The sequence below is a fragment of the Cataglyphis hispanica genome, chromosome 5, assembly GCF_021464435.1.
Source record: "Cataglyphis hispanica isolate Lineage 1 chromosome 5, ULB_Chis1_1.0, whole genome shotgun sequence".
NCBI lineage: Eukaryota > Metazoa > Arthropoda > Insecta > Hymenoptera > Formicidae > Cataglyphis > Cataglyphis hispanica.
Window position 1 is genome coordinate 6,303,917 of NC_065958.1, and position 14,998 is coordinate 6,318,914.

Genomic DNA, 14,998 nt, shown 5'->3' on the forward strand with positions numbered 1-14,998 from the left:
TGTTGCAGCTTGCAATAAAACATATTATGGTGACGTGGGGAAGACATATGATCTGGAATTGCATCGACCGAAAGAAGATAAGGTGCCTTACATTTGCAAGCTCACCTTTAACGCGCCAGGTGGCAATTTTGGTGATATCGTGCAGGTAAGTAAATTTTTATATCATTCAAAAATGTTTTTAATTATTATCAGTATTAATATTATGTAAGTTCTATATTCGCAATATTATTTATCAACATTTCTTCACAAACTATAAAAAAAAACGCGTTTCTGAAATTTGTAACAAATTACATTTCACTGAATCTGACTTTAATTAAAGTATGCATTAACGAAGTAACGAAGTTCTTTAAAGAAATTAGAAAACGATAAAGAAGAAGGAAGACAAAACGATGCTGGAGATTTATGTAGCAAATTAAATTTCGAATACTCAAGTTTTTAACGAATCGTAAATTATTGAAGCCCATGAGTCCTAGCAAATAATAATTTTTTTTTTTTGCGTAAACAAGATAATTATTATCTCCAAACGCGTTTCTTAAAGAGAATATCGAATAAAAATTATGCGATCGAAACACACGTGGAGCAAAGGAAATATTCGCCATATCTCGGAAAACATTTGTGCATTCATTTTTCATGCGACAGCAAAGGAAATTATTTTTTTCTGCCTGACTTTTCTGCGGAGAAATTAAAAGCGGAATTTTTAATAAACGTCGCGAATTTTCCGACAATTGCGTAAAATTGACCATACGCCGAGTTTTCGAGAGTGCGAAAACTTTCTCGAGAGTGCACACAAAAACTCTTTAACTACTAGTCGCCGAATTATTTACACGGTAATATTTGCCGGTTTTCTCATATCTGCATAACGCAGGTCACGAGAATCTCTTGCACTACTCCAGTGGCCTACGCGTAAATATGTTTATTGTCGTCGTTTCTTTCTCAAAGGAGCCACAGCCTCGCCAAAAGTCACATTGATATAAAAACAGAATATGGCAACCGCACGAAATTATGTCCGACAATCATGTACGACATGTTCAAGTCAATTTGCGAGGCTCCAATTTGCAATCCACTTACTCTGAAGTTTCTTTAAAAAAAAACTTAAGTAACTTGAATAAAAAATATAAATAAACTTGAAACAATCATTACTAAATATTCTTAAGTATAACAAGCGCATTTTGTGCTGCATATAAATATTTCTTGATTAATGTTTGACACGTCAATCACGTCACTCACACATGACTACGAATGCAAACTGCTTTCTATCATCGCCAAAAAGCGGGATTGTCGATATTTTAATCGAGCGACGCGGACAGACATGCGCGACTGCTCTTTCGTATGAAAAATCGTGCAAACTATCCATTTCTGACGGCTCGATCAATGATCGATGAGGATGCCGATGTGAATTTATTTGATCGGCGATATAAAAAGGCAACTTTTGCAGTAAAATAATTCATCCAATCACGACGATATCAATCGTTAAATAAAATTTAGGAAAACATATTTGAAAAATTAATCGAAAATAAAAGTAGGCATTTAATAAATACAAGATAAATATAAAAATATGTAATATCCCTAGAAAATCAGCCTTATATTTTTTAATAGATTAAAATATAATAAAATATTCCTTTCTTTAATAAATTCGAATCTCTTCTATACTAATAGTATCTTTCGATTATTTATCTCAAAAAAGCTTATTTTAAAACTATTTTAATTTTTTAAGACTAAACAGTACTTAATATTTGTTCATCATTATTTACGTTGGGCTTTTGTGGTTGCAGCTGACCTTCGACAGTTTTACCTTAGGGAAATTCGTGTCATTTACCGCGGAGGGATGTCCCGATGGATCCTTGCAGATCTCGGAGGCACAACGTCCCGACGTCGGTGGTCTTTGGTGCGGCACATCCTGGGGACCCGCGATCTATTACAGCGAAACACCCAGTGTCTCGATCATTCTCAAGCTGCTCAGGCTCAGTAAAGATCAGACGGGATTCAACTTTGACTTTAGAATGGCGTACAAGATGATCAGGAAGTCCGATGCGGTGGTGCGTTACGGAAATCCCTTCGTCGGTAGGTGATCAGCTTTCGTTTACAGATTTCGAGCACGTATCTCGAAGTTTGGCTTGCGACACGTTCGACATTTGTCCCACGTTCTATGGCCTTTATTTCGTGTACTCATTTCAGTTGAAATCAGTTCGGAACAAATTTAGACGTTATTTGTAAGAAGACTGTTCGAGTAAAATTTAACATTTTTTTTTTTCGTTGTGCGTTTTTTTATAAATATCATTATGTTATTATCATGAAATGTTGTCTCGTTATTAGATTAAAAGTATATATAAAAAAAGAATATTATATAATACATTATTTATTTTATAAAATATTTTGTGTTATAAATAATAAAAAATTGTAATTATTGGTACAACTACGACACTTATAAATATAAGATGTATAAATTTTTCGAGTTTAAAAATTTATTATATTCTTGTGATACTATGTGATTATATTCTTGTTTAAATATATATTTAAAAAAAACTTGCCCAAATATGTATAATTGTGTCTCGTTTAATTAAAAAAAATCGAATAGATTTCCTGAGAGGATATTTGACAAAAAAATTGTTCAGAGTTTGAAGTAGTCTCGTTTGTAAAATTACATTAGTTGGTTATCATTACGGGCGACCATTAAAATTGTGCGGACAAAGAATTTCCCGATATTTTCGTCGTCGATGATTAAAATTCCAATGTCACGTGGTCAGGAATAACGCAGGTCGCCGGGATGCCGGTGTCGACCGAGCGTACATCCATCGAGTACGTGAACACGTCGATGGCGATGCCGGTGCAAATGGTCGAGCAACACGTGCCACTACCTACGAAGCCGAGCTCCGAGCAGTTCTTAGGGGACCTAATATCCGGGACTTATTGCTCCCGTATATTCACTGACTGCGACCGGAAGAAGTGCAGATTGCAGTCGCCCAACTTTCCCGGTCTCTATCCCCGCAATCTCACCTGCTATTACGCGGTAAGGCTCGCTTAAATTGTACCACCATTGGCAAAAGTGCGTGCGATGCGTCTTTATTTTAGACTATAAACAATTAAAAAGAAAAAGGTTATCGCAGGATATAATTGTACATTAAGTGATGCTAGTGACAGTGATTTTACTGTTCATATTTTATGGAATATTTAATACTACATAAATTCAATAAAACAGTATGCGAAAAAAAATTTAACAATATTCAACAATGTGCAAAAAATGCGTTTATACGAGTTTCCATCTTCTGCATTTTTCTTTTTAGATTGCTCATTAGGGAAACGTTTCCATCGTATCAAGCGTATCATTACGATAATGTATCATCGCTCGAATTAATTTGCACATCGCGCGGCAGAGATATACGATCGATATAGTCAGACATAGTGAGACAGAGATCCTTTCTCTTAACGCGACTCATAATTCTGCTTCAAGCAGACACACCTGCAATGGAAGTCGTAAAAATGGCTCGCTTCCCCTCATATGCGGTTAACAAATTTTCGGATGGTTCTCTTCCGGTGGCCATTATTTCCCCTTAGCATCTCGTGTAAATTTCCTCGTCACGTAAATCAACGTGAGAGAGAGACAACTTTCTGGCCGGTACAATTTTTTGTTTGTAGTAGAAAATTCAAAATTGGTCGGCAGCCAAGTACGAGGTTCTGTACGTGAGCAAACGCATTGACAATATTTTCGCAAAGAATTGGCAAGGTGTCACTCTGATTTTGTTAGGACAAATTTAATTTAGAAAGTAAGATAAGAAAAATTCAAAATTCCTAATCTCTCTTCACTATTTTTTTAAAATTATTTTTTTGATCTCTATTTAACTTTTTATTTTCTTCCCCATGAAAATAAAAATTTATTTTCGTACAAAAGCTATTATTTATGATGAAATAGCCAATGACGGTTATAATGCCAGCATTCGTCATTGAAGTTGATGTCCCGAAACTAATCAACCTTTCGATACTCAGTCATTTCGATGGATGAAATACGTGAAGGTTTCGGCAAAATTTACGGCCTCCCGTTTCAACAACTCGAGGCGGTCATTTATCCTCTTCGTATACAACTATAGACAGGCGGACACTCGTGGGACTTACGCTAGATAGACTTCGATTACGACTTCGAAGCTCGCTATCAGTATATTTCTACCAAAAGTTTATCTTATTTCAAAAACTCTGATACAACCATTCTGATCTATACCGCGCACTTACGCTCAACATCGTAAAGTCTCCGATGTCTATATAAAGATCGATTCAACACATTTTTGCTCTGTTATCAATATTATCAACAAAGAGTAAATAACAAATTTTAGATTTATTTTTGTACTAAATAAATTAATGATTTTTGAAATAAAGCACATTATATTTACTATTATTTTAAGTTGTAAAAAATATATTCATATCTGATGCAGATTAACATCTAAGTAAAAATAAATTCAATATTCCGTTGCTCAAAAATTTTCTACAAAAATCTATTAGGCCTATTTATATAATTCTTAAATATATAATCATTTTCATAATAGTAATATAATAACTTTTTTGAAAAATAAAAATTAGTTTTGAATTAACAAAAAAAAAAAAAAAACGAAAAGGATTAAAACTGATATCATTTCATATTGTTGCAGCTTTTATAATACTTATATTTATATTTATATTTTTAGTCGTTAAGAAAATATATTTTATCGTATAATGCATATAAGCATTAAAATAATGACTTTATACGCGGGAAGAATATAGCGTGAATAGGCAAAAATAAACTCACTCATATGTATGTATGTAGGTGAGACAGCACGAAGTGCCGGCGGGCAAACACGCTTTAATACACGTAAAACAGCCCCGAGGTCAATTGGTAGCTGTAAGGGCGCGACCAGCTACTCAAGCCGAACCGCCGCCCCGGGAGCTACGTCTTTGGCAAGATTGCGACGTCGTTCAGGTACGTAAAGCCACCGCGAAAATTGGATTAGCTGTTATAAATTCGAGACAAAGACGGAGAAAAGAGAGGGTGCGTAGCGAGGCAACACGTGACCGGTCTGCCAAGGAGCTCTGTTTTTGCATAGTGATCTCCTGTCAGTGTTCAAAAATTTTCAAGTTCTTGCGTTCTTTATCATAGTCGGAAAAAGTCACGATTGTGTGATATTTCTGTTGTCAGTGCGTAGAGCCGATTGCGAGTTAAATGCAGCCGTACAAATTCAATCACCCCCTTGCGATGATTTATTTCGATTCTATATGGCTTTCTGGTTTCTTTTTTTCAGAGAAAATCCGATAATATTTTTTGCGGTTTTATATCATTTAATATATCAAACTTTTCCAATTCTAATTATTAATGTTAATATCTTTTAACAAATTAACGCAAGAATTCTTTGATGGCTTGAGCTTTAAAAAATAATATTTAGTAGTATACAAGTAATAAAAAGAGAATAATAAATTTATAGTTAGGATATTCACTTATATATTAATTGAACAAATTAGATATCAATATGAAAAAATTATATATAGATTGATGATGATTTACTGTACGTAGGAACTGATAGATTTGTTTTCAAATTACGCTTACCTCTTCCACGAGAGATAGATATAAATTTGCCTTTACAGGATTATGTAACAGTATATGACGGATACACCACCAGGGAGCCCGTGATTCTAAAATTTTGCGGCGGCGGAGAACCAGTACCGGAGGCCATCAGCAGCGGTCCGGAGATCCTTGTGGAGTTTACTACCTCCCCTTATGGCACCTTCTTACATCCGACGCCGCCCCATTCCCTACATGGATTTCAATTAGAAGTGCAAGTACGTGAGAGAGCTCTCGCCATAAATTGCATAATGACCACCTTAATTAATGTCTAATCTATCCGTTCCTTCTTAATCGCCTATAAAATTAAACACATTAGATGTATAGACATTCTCCGAGAGAGAATACTTAGGAAAATTAATCGTGTCTTGCGTTTGAACTATGACTCCTGAATACAAGCATTTATATTTAATAGCTTTTTAATTGATTATATCATTATTAATTCTATCAATGCAACTGCGGCAATAAAAAAAATTATTACGTATATCAAAATAAGACATTATCATAAAATTAATTATATTCATAATTATTCTAAATCTTTTAAAGTTAGATATAAATTATTATTATCTCTTTCTCTTCATCTTTCTCCACTGAGGAAAATAGGAAATTTGAGAATTCGTTTCACCTCGTTGATTGCGCATAAAATTCAACGAGCTCCCGTATCGTAAAGTACGAACAACGATATCACCAACGCTCGCATTATCCCGTAAAATTCCCTAACGACAGCAGCAAATACATTCGTATCAGATAGAACCTCAAACACGCGATCGCTCGGGCAATCCGCTCAACCTCCCATTGCAAGTGGGAGGAAGGGAGGAGGGCGAATCGGGGACGACGCGAAGTCCGACCCCGATGCACGCAACGTGAACGCGCGTCGGCTTCCAGGTCACGTTCGTGGACGCCGAATCGCCCACCTACGCCAAGAATAAACGTTGCGAGTTCTGGCTGAGGGGCACCGGCGGTGGCGTCCTGGCGTCGCCCCGTCACTCACTGCCGAGAAACAGCACGTGCCTCTACCATCTTCGCGGCGCTGGTCCCGCCGCGCCGAGTCCGGCGCCCCCGCGTCCGTTGCCCAAATTCCCGGAGCAAAAACCCGGTGCCATTTGGAGGAGACCGGCCCCGAGACCGCCGCAGCCGCAGTTTCGCGTCTGGTTATCCATCCTCAAGTTCCACGTGGGCACCAGTCTCTCTACCACGGACGAGGACTGCTCCACGACGCTGATGGTCTGGGATGGCGAGATGATGCCGCTATCGGAATGCAACGATGTCGTCTGGTAGTATATTATTTTGCTTTCTCTAATTTTTAATTGCCTTATCTGTCTGGGATTATGGCAACTTCAACTGTTTATGGATTTAATTTTTCAAGTCGCCGTAATTTTCTTTATTACCAAACAGCATTTTCGCGAAGGAGAGTCAACGCAATGTGTTTCTGTTTTCAGTGAGAAGGAACGTCAGCGTTACGCCGAGAGAATGGGCGACCCGGTTCAACCCGTTCTTGCACGTCCCGCGAGTAACACTACGTTGCTAGCGAGATATTGCAAGGATAAAGTGCCGAAGACTTGCGATCACGCTATCCTGCAAAACACTAGTCGTCCGTGCTCTTTGGGGGAAAGCTTCGTCTCCTCTGGAAGCAGTCTAACTATTGAGATGCGCATGATTGAATCGACGGCGCTTAGGCAAGTATCTTTTTATATTGAAATTTTTTATTGAAATTATAATTCCTTGTACACCACTATTTAACCGATATTTCATCGTGAAAATATTGAAATTATTTTAACTTTAATATAAATTTAAACTTATATATAAAATATATATTTTGAAATTAGTTAAATTAAAATTAATTTGAATTAAAGTATCGCTTATATCCTATGTTTTAATTGAATTCACTAGACTGTCTGAACTTCTGATATTCGTTTAAAAAGTTATGTAACTTCTGTAAGAGATCCCTTAATTAATTGAATTCGAACTCGTAAATAACAATATCGCAATAATATCACTGGATTAATAAATTCGATTATATTTTAGCCGTTTCTATATCCTGAAGGATTATATTAATTTTCTAGATCTTTACGTTACTTTGACACTAATTCAAACGCTCTTCAAAAAATATTTATTTACAAAAAAAGAAAAAGAAAAATTGGAAAACGCATACACGAATGCAACTGGCCGTGCAAATTGGAGAAAATTTAAAAATACAAAAGATATCTGTAAATTCTCATTCTTCGATATTTTCATTTCGTGCAAAGAAGTATTAATGGGCCATCGAAAAATCTCGAGAGAATGTGTGTATTGGCAAGTTGTATCGACGAATATTAGTGAAACGATTTTAAAAAATCGCATATTACACAACTTACGTTTCTTGCAATTTCGCGTTTCAACCGATTTGCTTACAACACTGGATCGAACCGCCGGAGCGTTACAAGCGAAATATGCGAGAACGTTTTATAGCAATATGACGTGCGATATCTGTCGCAACAGCACGTTTCATTCGTTCGCCGCGCTCTACGCTCTTTCCACTACTACCTACAATATAGGTTATTCATGAGAGAGGAAGGATTCTTTATTTTTTCCCCGTTCTCTCCCTTGCGAAGGAAAGATAGTGAAATTTAGAGGAATGCCGAGACGCGCAGCTGCCTCCACATCCTCCATTTGCTTAATTTTACGTACCCTCTCCTCCCATCCTTCAAAAATATTACGTATACCTCTTGATTTGCATTGCTTCGTGAATGTAAAAATTATTTAAATGAATCTCTCTGTGTGTGCATGCCATGCATGCCTCATACTGTATCGGAAGCTCTTGCATTCGACGAATAATTTAAAGTGATGGGAGGGAAAAAGATTTATAAAATCTAAAAACCTGTTCAATATTAAAAGACTCATTGCCAAGAACAAAAACTGAGCACTATCCGCACTATAATATCCTAAAGTTAGTTTTTGTCAAAAATAAATTAAATGACGATCACGTTGGTCTTTGTCGGCGGATATTTCTCTTTTCTCCCATCCTACGTTATTTCCCATGCGTGCTCGCGCACGCGATAATTCTTCAAAGTGCACGCGACGAAGATTCCGATCGGCGTTTCTGTCAATGAATAATTGAGAACTCTTTCCGCGACTCGTCGGTGACATACTCCAATTCACATTTTACACGCGTTACATTCGCTTATCACGCCACGTGCCGATCTACCGTGTCATCGTCCTCTCTATTTTTTTTTTAATCTCTCGCACGTGTCTATCACGCGTGTAGACACGGCGTGCTCGATCGACGATGAGCGACGCGCAATGCGGATACATCGCACGGTCCAGTTAATCCTTTCCGTGCCAAGTAAAGCCTACACGGCTTGAGCTTTATAATAAGCTCAGGCCGGTTTAATAACATCCCGGTAACCGCACGGTGCAACGTCTCTCTTCAAGGCCCATCGGCTTCCACAATCCGCTGGGGTTCGTCGATCTTCATCAACGCACCGGACAACAACACATATTAACCCTTTATTTCCACGCGCGCGGTTGTTAATATCCATTCCCGCAGTCGTAAACGCAAGGGGTACTAACGTGTTTGAATTTAATACGATGTTTTTAAGAGATTGGAGACACTGCCTTATTACAGAGAGAATGAAATTATTTTTTTTAATTTATATTAATTTATTTTTCTGTACAAATTCTATTTTTTTTTATTTAATTCTTTCATGAATTAATTTCGTAAATATAGCAAATATGCTTTGTATTCGCATATCTCGTATATATAAGCGATATAATTAATATATTTTTTTCAGAACTTTTGCTTTAATAAATTAATTAATTCGATATAAAATGATCATTTTTTCCAGACCCGTCAACTTTCGCGCTCTGTACGAATTTGTCGATCTTCACCAGGATGGCGATCCATACGGTAGCGGACCATGTTCCCGTATCTTTTATAGTCGCAACCGAGACCATTACCCGGATCGTAAATTCCGGGGTCCCCGCGATATATTCCTGTACGGTCGTGGAGGGTCGAAAAATATAAGGTAAGAATACGATATTATCGTTACGATAGCGAATTAAATATATCTCCAAATATCGGGAAAAATATTTCGCTTGGATTTGCTTAGCGAAAATATGCGTTTACTGTTGAACGTCGATTAACTGGATGCTTGCCCAACACGTGGTTAGCGCGCGCCTTGGAATTTATGACGGAATTTATAGTTATAATCTCGCGTAACAACTTCGTCGATCGACACATTATCATTTATTCGTAATTGCTCGTTCGCCGATAGAATGTTGACAGTTTGACATTATGACAATCCATCGTCTACAGTGGGACCGTATCCTTTCGAAATACCACTGTGTAGGCTAATATAACGATATAATGATACGATAATGACATCGTTAACTCGTTACCATTCATCAACTCATGGCGGCCTGTTATTAACAACGGCCGTTTATGTCGCCTCATCATAAATTATATATTGTTTTTTTTTCTATCTTTTTCTCGCGTTCAAACGATTCATACATGATATATTGCGCAAATGGAGATGAGATTAGAATTGCATGTCGCACAGTAAGCCGCGATTCAAAATATATTATAATATACACTGTGTCTGTCATAATTAAAACATCCATCAAAGTTTTATCATTTGTATTTATTCTCGTTATTTTGATAAATCCACAGATTGGCAGATTATTGAGATATTATATCGATGAATACATATTTCTTCATTCATAAATATCAAACTTCGATATAAGCTAATAATAATTTTTGTACCATATTATGGTGAACGCATCATCAGAAACAGAAGACTTAAATATTGCTCAGATCTCTGTATCTGGCGATCCATCCCAGATATTACCATAACGAAAACTTATCGTGATCTGTAACAATTTATATCTCAGATCCCAGACATCTTTTCGCAAAATCTTTATAGCTATCATATGACTCATAGAATCTAGATATTTACGATAAAGTACGAAAAGTGTCCTCCCTTACGGAACGAATATACACGCTTCGTCTTTGATACGGCCTTGATACAGTCCTATCGTATGCTCGCGTCATTCTTTTATTACTGTCCACGGGATCGAATCTTTCAACCTCGATAAAATATCAGTTAGACTTTACGACAGTCGTAAAATGAGCTTTGCGCCGTTAGACCAAGATCTTCCCGCCAGTGAGTAAAAATTTCTGCTGTAACATTCAGCAAAATGTACAGAGAGAAAAAAAAGTATTTTATTATAAAATATTCTAGAAATATACTCCCTCTTATAGGTAAACCATCTGCATTCAAAGTTTATCGGTATTTTATAGAATGTAATAATATCAGAGATTATCACAAAAATTAAAAATTTTTTACGTAAATTACGTAAATATTCGCTTTCTGGATTATTTTTTCATGTACGTTGATCGATCAGATAAAACGTAAAAATCATCTTATTCAATTCAGTAAAATTGCTATTTGCATTCGCCAAAGAGATTTATTTCTCGATCGGATAGTGAAAGGCAGAAACGTTCTCTGGCGAAAATAATTTGGCTGAGATGTCCAAAAAAAGAGACGAGAAACTCGGTAATGGTGGTCGCACGGTACCATGATACACCCTTAAAATCACTTTGTGAGCCGCTTTCCGATTAACGAGCGTCCAACCTTCGATGCTCCTCGTAATCTTCCTGCAGTATCGATCACTGAACCGGCTCCTTTGCCTGGCCGGCGAGGCGTGTAGATTCGATTAAGTGCTGAAAGTGCAGGCCAGAACGGGTTTTGCAGCTGCGTGTACCGCTTCGAAGGAGAACACGACGAGATGGTGAAGCTGAGGTTCAACAAGCTCCTCAATGGGAATCGCACCTGTCGCAGCGTTAACAGCACCGATTTCAATAGGCTGCTCTGCGTTGGCTCTGAGAACTTTTCCGTTAAGGTACGTAATAGAAATCTTCGCTAATCGTGATTAAGTTTCACGATAAATCCATTGCACCTGCAGCCGCGAAAGTTTTGCAATCGATACGTGTCATAAAATCGCTAATCTGCTTTTGGATATTATGTAATTAATATTTTAGTTGGAGTATGTAAAATTTGAAAACATATAACAAGAAAAAAATTTGTATATTTATTTATTAAATATTTAATTAAATAATTTAATATTTAATTTAATAAAACATTGCCATTTGTGTGTGTGTGTGTGTGTGTGTGTGTGTGTGAGAAATTATCTCCAAAAGACTAAAATTCGAAAATTATGAGCGACGTGAATTATCTTAGTTGGATATAATAAAAGCTACGTATTAATAGGTAGCATTGATCTAGTAATTAAAGTTCGTGAGTTTATCTATGCGAGTATCAGCAATCTTCGAATCCTAGTTCGAAACATGAGAGATCGAAATAGGCCGATAAGCTTTGAAGTTTCCATAAGTTTCCTGTACCGTCAATACCGACATGAATCAGATCTTAACGTGCACCGAATTGTATTATTAGTTAGATTTCTAATAAAGCGGATACGAGATTGGTGGAACATGATTTTGAGATTGCAGCGGCATGATTTATTGACATTCATGCCGCATGCAAAGGATGTTTCTTTAGCCACATGGCGCACATTAATTGGAAAGCCGTAAATGAAGAATAGGATTCTGAGAATAAATGCGATCGGAAGCATTCCTCTTTGCTGCTTATTTTCAGGTGCTCGATTTACCTTGGCCAAATGCGCCATCCATTCAACGCGATTGTCTTTGCTCGAATCGATCGTTACCTATCAATATCAAAACCACCTCTAATATCGCCGAGGTGCATTTCACCGTTCTATCCATGGACGCTTTGGATGATTACAACAATCTCTTCTTCGAAGGCGTCTGGGAGTTTGTCAAAACGGTGCATGCAGAATGCATGCAGAAACGCAGAGTTAGGGGGCCGTCTGGTGAAATTAAATACACATCCGAGGAAAATGAGGTAAACATGGTGAAGCTTTATATACAAGCTCGCTAGAAACTGACATCTAATATAATTCTTATTCATCATATTCTGGGCTTAAGAGAAAAAATTCGAGAAGAGATAAATTATGTTTGCGTACGCGCTCATAATAATAGAAAAAATAATAGGAAAAAGTTTAGCAAAAGCAGCGATATTACTTGAGTTTTAACAGCTTGAAAAAAAAATGTAAATATCATAAATCTCGATAAAATAAAAAATAATAAAGATAAACAGAATATTTTAAATCGCAATTTCTAGTGAGTCATTCTGCATATTTAATTATATTTAATTATATTTCCACTGTTTTCTTTTGTCGTTTCTAGAAAAATTGCGAGAATCAACCGTGGCTGATCGATCCCGGTCCGGGTCAATATTTATACGTGAAAATGCACGGCATAATAATGTCGAACAGCACGAAGTGCGCGACCAAGAATCGCATCGTCGTGCACACGGGTGGCGCGATCCACGTGTCGGTTTGCCCAAAGCCACCTGCTGACTCGAGGCATCACGTGGTGGAAATTTTCAGCGACGGTTGGGCCGTGAGCAGTAACGCGATGATACTCGCACCGGGACAAGATCCGATCAGGACCATCGCCGTGGAATTTATCGTAGAAGAGCCAGCTACCTACACAATCACATGGCTCGAGCTCACCAGAAGGTAAGAACAATACTTTCACGAGTAAAAGAGAGACGTGAATATGAACTCTACAAGTATTATTGAAAGTAGACAAAGTATTTCCGATAAAGCGAGCATAACAGAGGCCTTGTAACTGTTAGAGTCTTCACGAATGCAATCTCCTTCTCAAGATCCCTTCATTAAACTTTGCCGTAACTCATCTATAACTTCCTCAATCTCTTTCATGAAGAATAATTTATCGTAGAAAAGAAAATTTCCCTAATAAACACGTTTTAGATATTTGCAATTAGAAGTTCTATAAAGATTTTAAACTGAAATCATATATAAAATGTAGAATTTAAAGTATATATCTCACATAGTTTTACATCTCCGCGTTACATAAAATGATAATTTTAATAATTGATAATTTCATTTTTCTGGAGAAAAAATGCGTTATATAAATATAAAGCTCCATATAATTTTTTATAAATTATTATATAGACATTTTGAAATGTTAATAATACAATAATATTGCAGAAGAAAATCTTCCCTTATAGAAATTAAATTCAATTCAGTTTACCTTGTGCTTCTTGATCTACCTCAAACAAAATATTAAAGCTGCAAGAAAGTAGCAGCTCGAGAGTGTTTCTCTCTCTCTCTCTCTTTCTCTCTAGAAAACACCTTAATATCCGCTCAACGTCATCTGCCCTCGATTGAGCGGGTGAAAATCGGAAGAGAGAGAAAGAAAGAAAGAGAGAGAGAGAGAGAGAGAGAGAGAGAGAGAGAGCCGCGTCGTCACGCAACGGAACAATATAACTCTATCGATCCTCTCTGACCCGCAGACCGTCAGTGACGTCAACGGCAGGTCTGCAAATGTCGCGGGACTGCGAGCAACGTTGTCCGGAATTGGACGCCTGCATAAACGCCTCGCTTTGGTGCGACGGCGTGTCCCATTGTCCCTCCGGTTACGACGAGGCCCTGACGCACTGCTCCGTGCTGCTGCGGCTGCCACCTCTGCAGCTAGCCCTGGGCGCGCTCGTCATCATCACCGTTCTCGGTGTCGCTTGCTTCATCGTCTGGCGGATCTGTCGGCGGCGAGGCCGCCGTTCGATATCCCAGCATCGTTTGAAGAGCATCTCGTCCGAGACGGCGATAATCGACGGCAAGGAAGTGATATGCTGACACAGCGACAGTTCTGTGCGTTACGTCGAGGTTGATCGGGTTACTACCGTGTGACGATCGCCGTCGTTCACGTCGTCGTCGATCCGGATTCCGGCGGTCCTCCATAGACCAGCGGCCAGACTCTGCTCGCTCCTACTCTCCTGAAGAAGACGAGCCAGCTGTTGTCGTCGTCGTCGCTGGCGGAGGATCCGCGGAATTGCCTCCGCGTAACGCGCAGAACTGTCGCGTGCAAGAAATACGGCACGTTAGATGGAAGAATCAGAGATCGCACCTATGATCGAAAAACGCGTTCGATGCTCGATGACTTGGGCGAGTGGAAAAACTTCTTCTTTTCTTTTTATCGAACAAGCGGATTTCGTTTCCGATCGGATGTTCTAGTCGAGAGAGATGGATCTCGTTTTACATTCAAGAAACAATGACAGCCGAAAAAGATAGAGAGTTGAAAGAGTCGGATGATCTGATTAATAGGGAGTGTCAAGAATTATAGTGTACAGCAGTGATTGAGATGTTCTTACATCGGAACGAAAAGTACGAAAGAAAACGTGTAACGGCGGATTAATCCAGCGTGTTTGTAACTTTTCATTGATCAACGTTGCAGCAGCCGTCTGGCTCTATTTAATAATTTCTAACAATATACTGCCAATTCACAATTTTCTCATTTTACAAAAAGACTGAATCATTTTATATATATATATATATATA

The 14,998-nt window shown here is 37.9% G+C and overlaps 1 protein-coding gene across 1 annotated transcript in view; it reads left to right on the forward strand.

Annotated features, from left to right (window-relative positions):
* The window catches only part of LOC126849955 (uncharacterized), a 131,678-nt gene extending 117,294 nt beyond the window's left edge, over positions 1 to 14,384 (forward strand). The window contains exons 5-16 of the mRNA XM_050592433.1: positions 9 to 145; positions 1,773 to 2,061; positions 2,745 to 3,007; positions 4,790 to 4,942; positions 5,602 to 5,796; positions 6,464 to 6,852; positions 7,018 to 7,254; positions 9,403 to 9,582; positions 11,311 to 11,458; positions 12,211 to 12,477; positions 12,822 to 13,156; positions 13,957 to 14,384. Of these exons, the coding sequence (XP_050448390.1) occupies positions 9 to 145; positions 1,773 to 2,061; positions 2,745 to 3,007; positions 4,790 to 4,942; positions 5,602 to 5,796; positions 6,464 to 6,852; positions 7,018 to 7,254; positions 9,403 to 9,582; positions 11,311 to 11,458; positions 12,211 to 12,477; positions 12,822 to 13,156; positions 13,957 to 14,296 (2,933 nt within the window). The 3' untranslated portion in view covers positions 14,297 to 14,384. The remainder of the gene's footprint in view (positions 1 to 8; positions 146 to 1,772; positions 2,062 to 2,744; positions 3,008 to 4,789; positions 4,943 to 5,601; positions 5,797 to 6,463; positions 6,853 to 7,017; positions 7,255 to 9,402; positions 9,583 to 11,310; positions 11,459 to 12,210; positions 12,478 to 12,821; positions 13,157 to 13,956) is intronic.
* Positions 14,385 to 14,998: the final 614 nt, after the last annotated feature.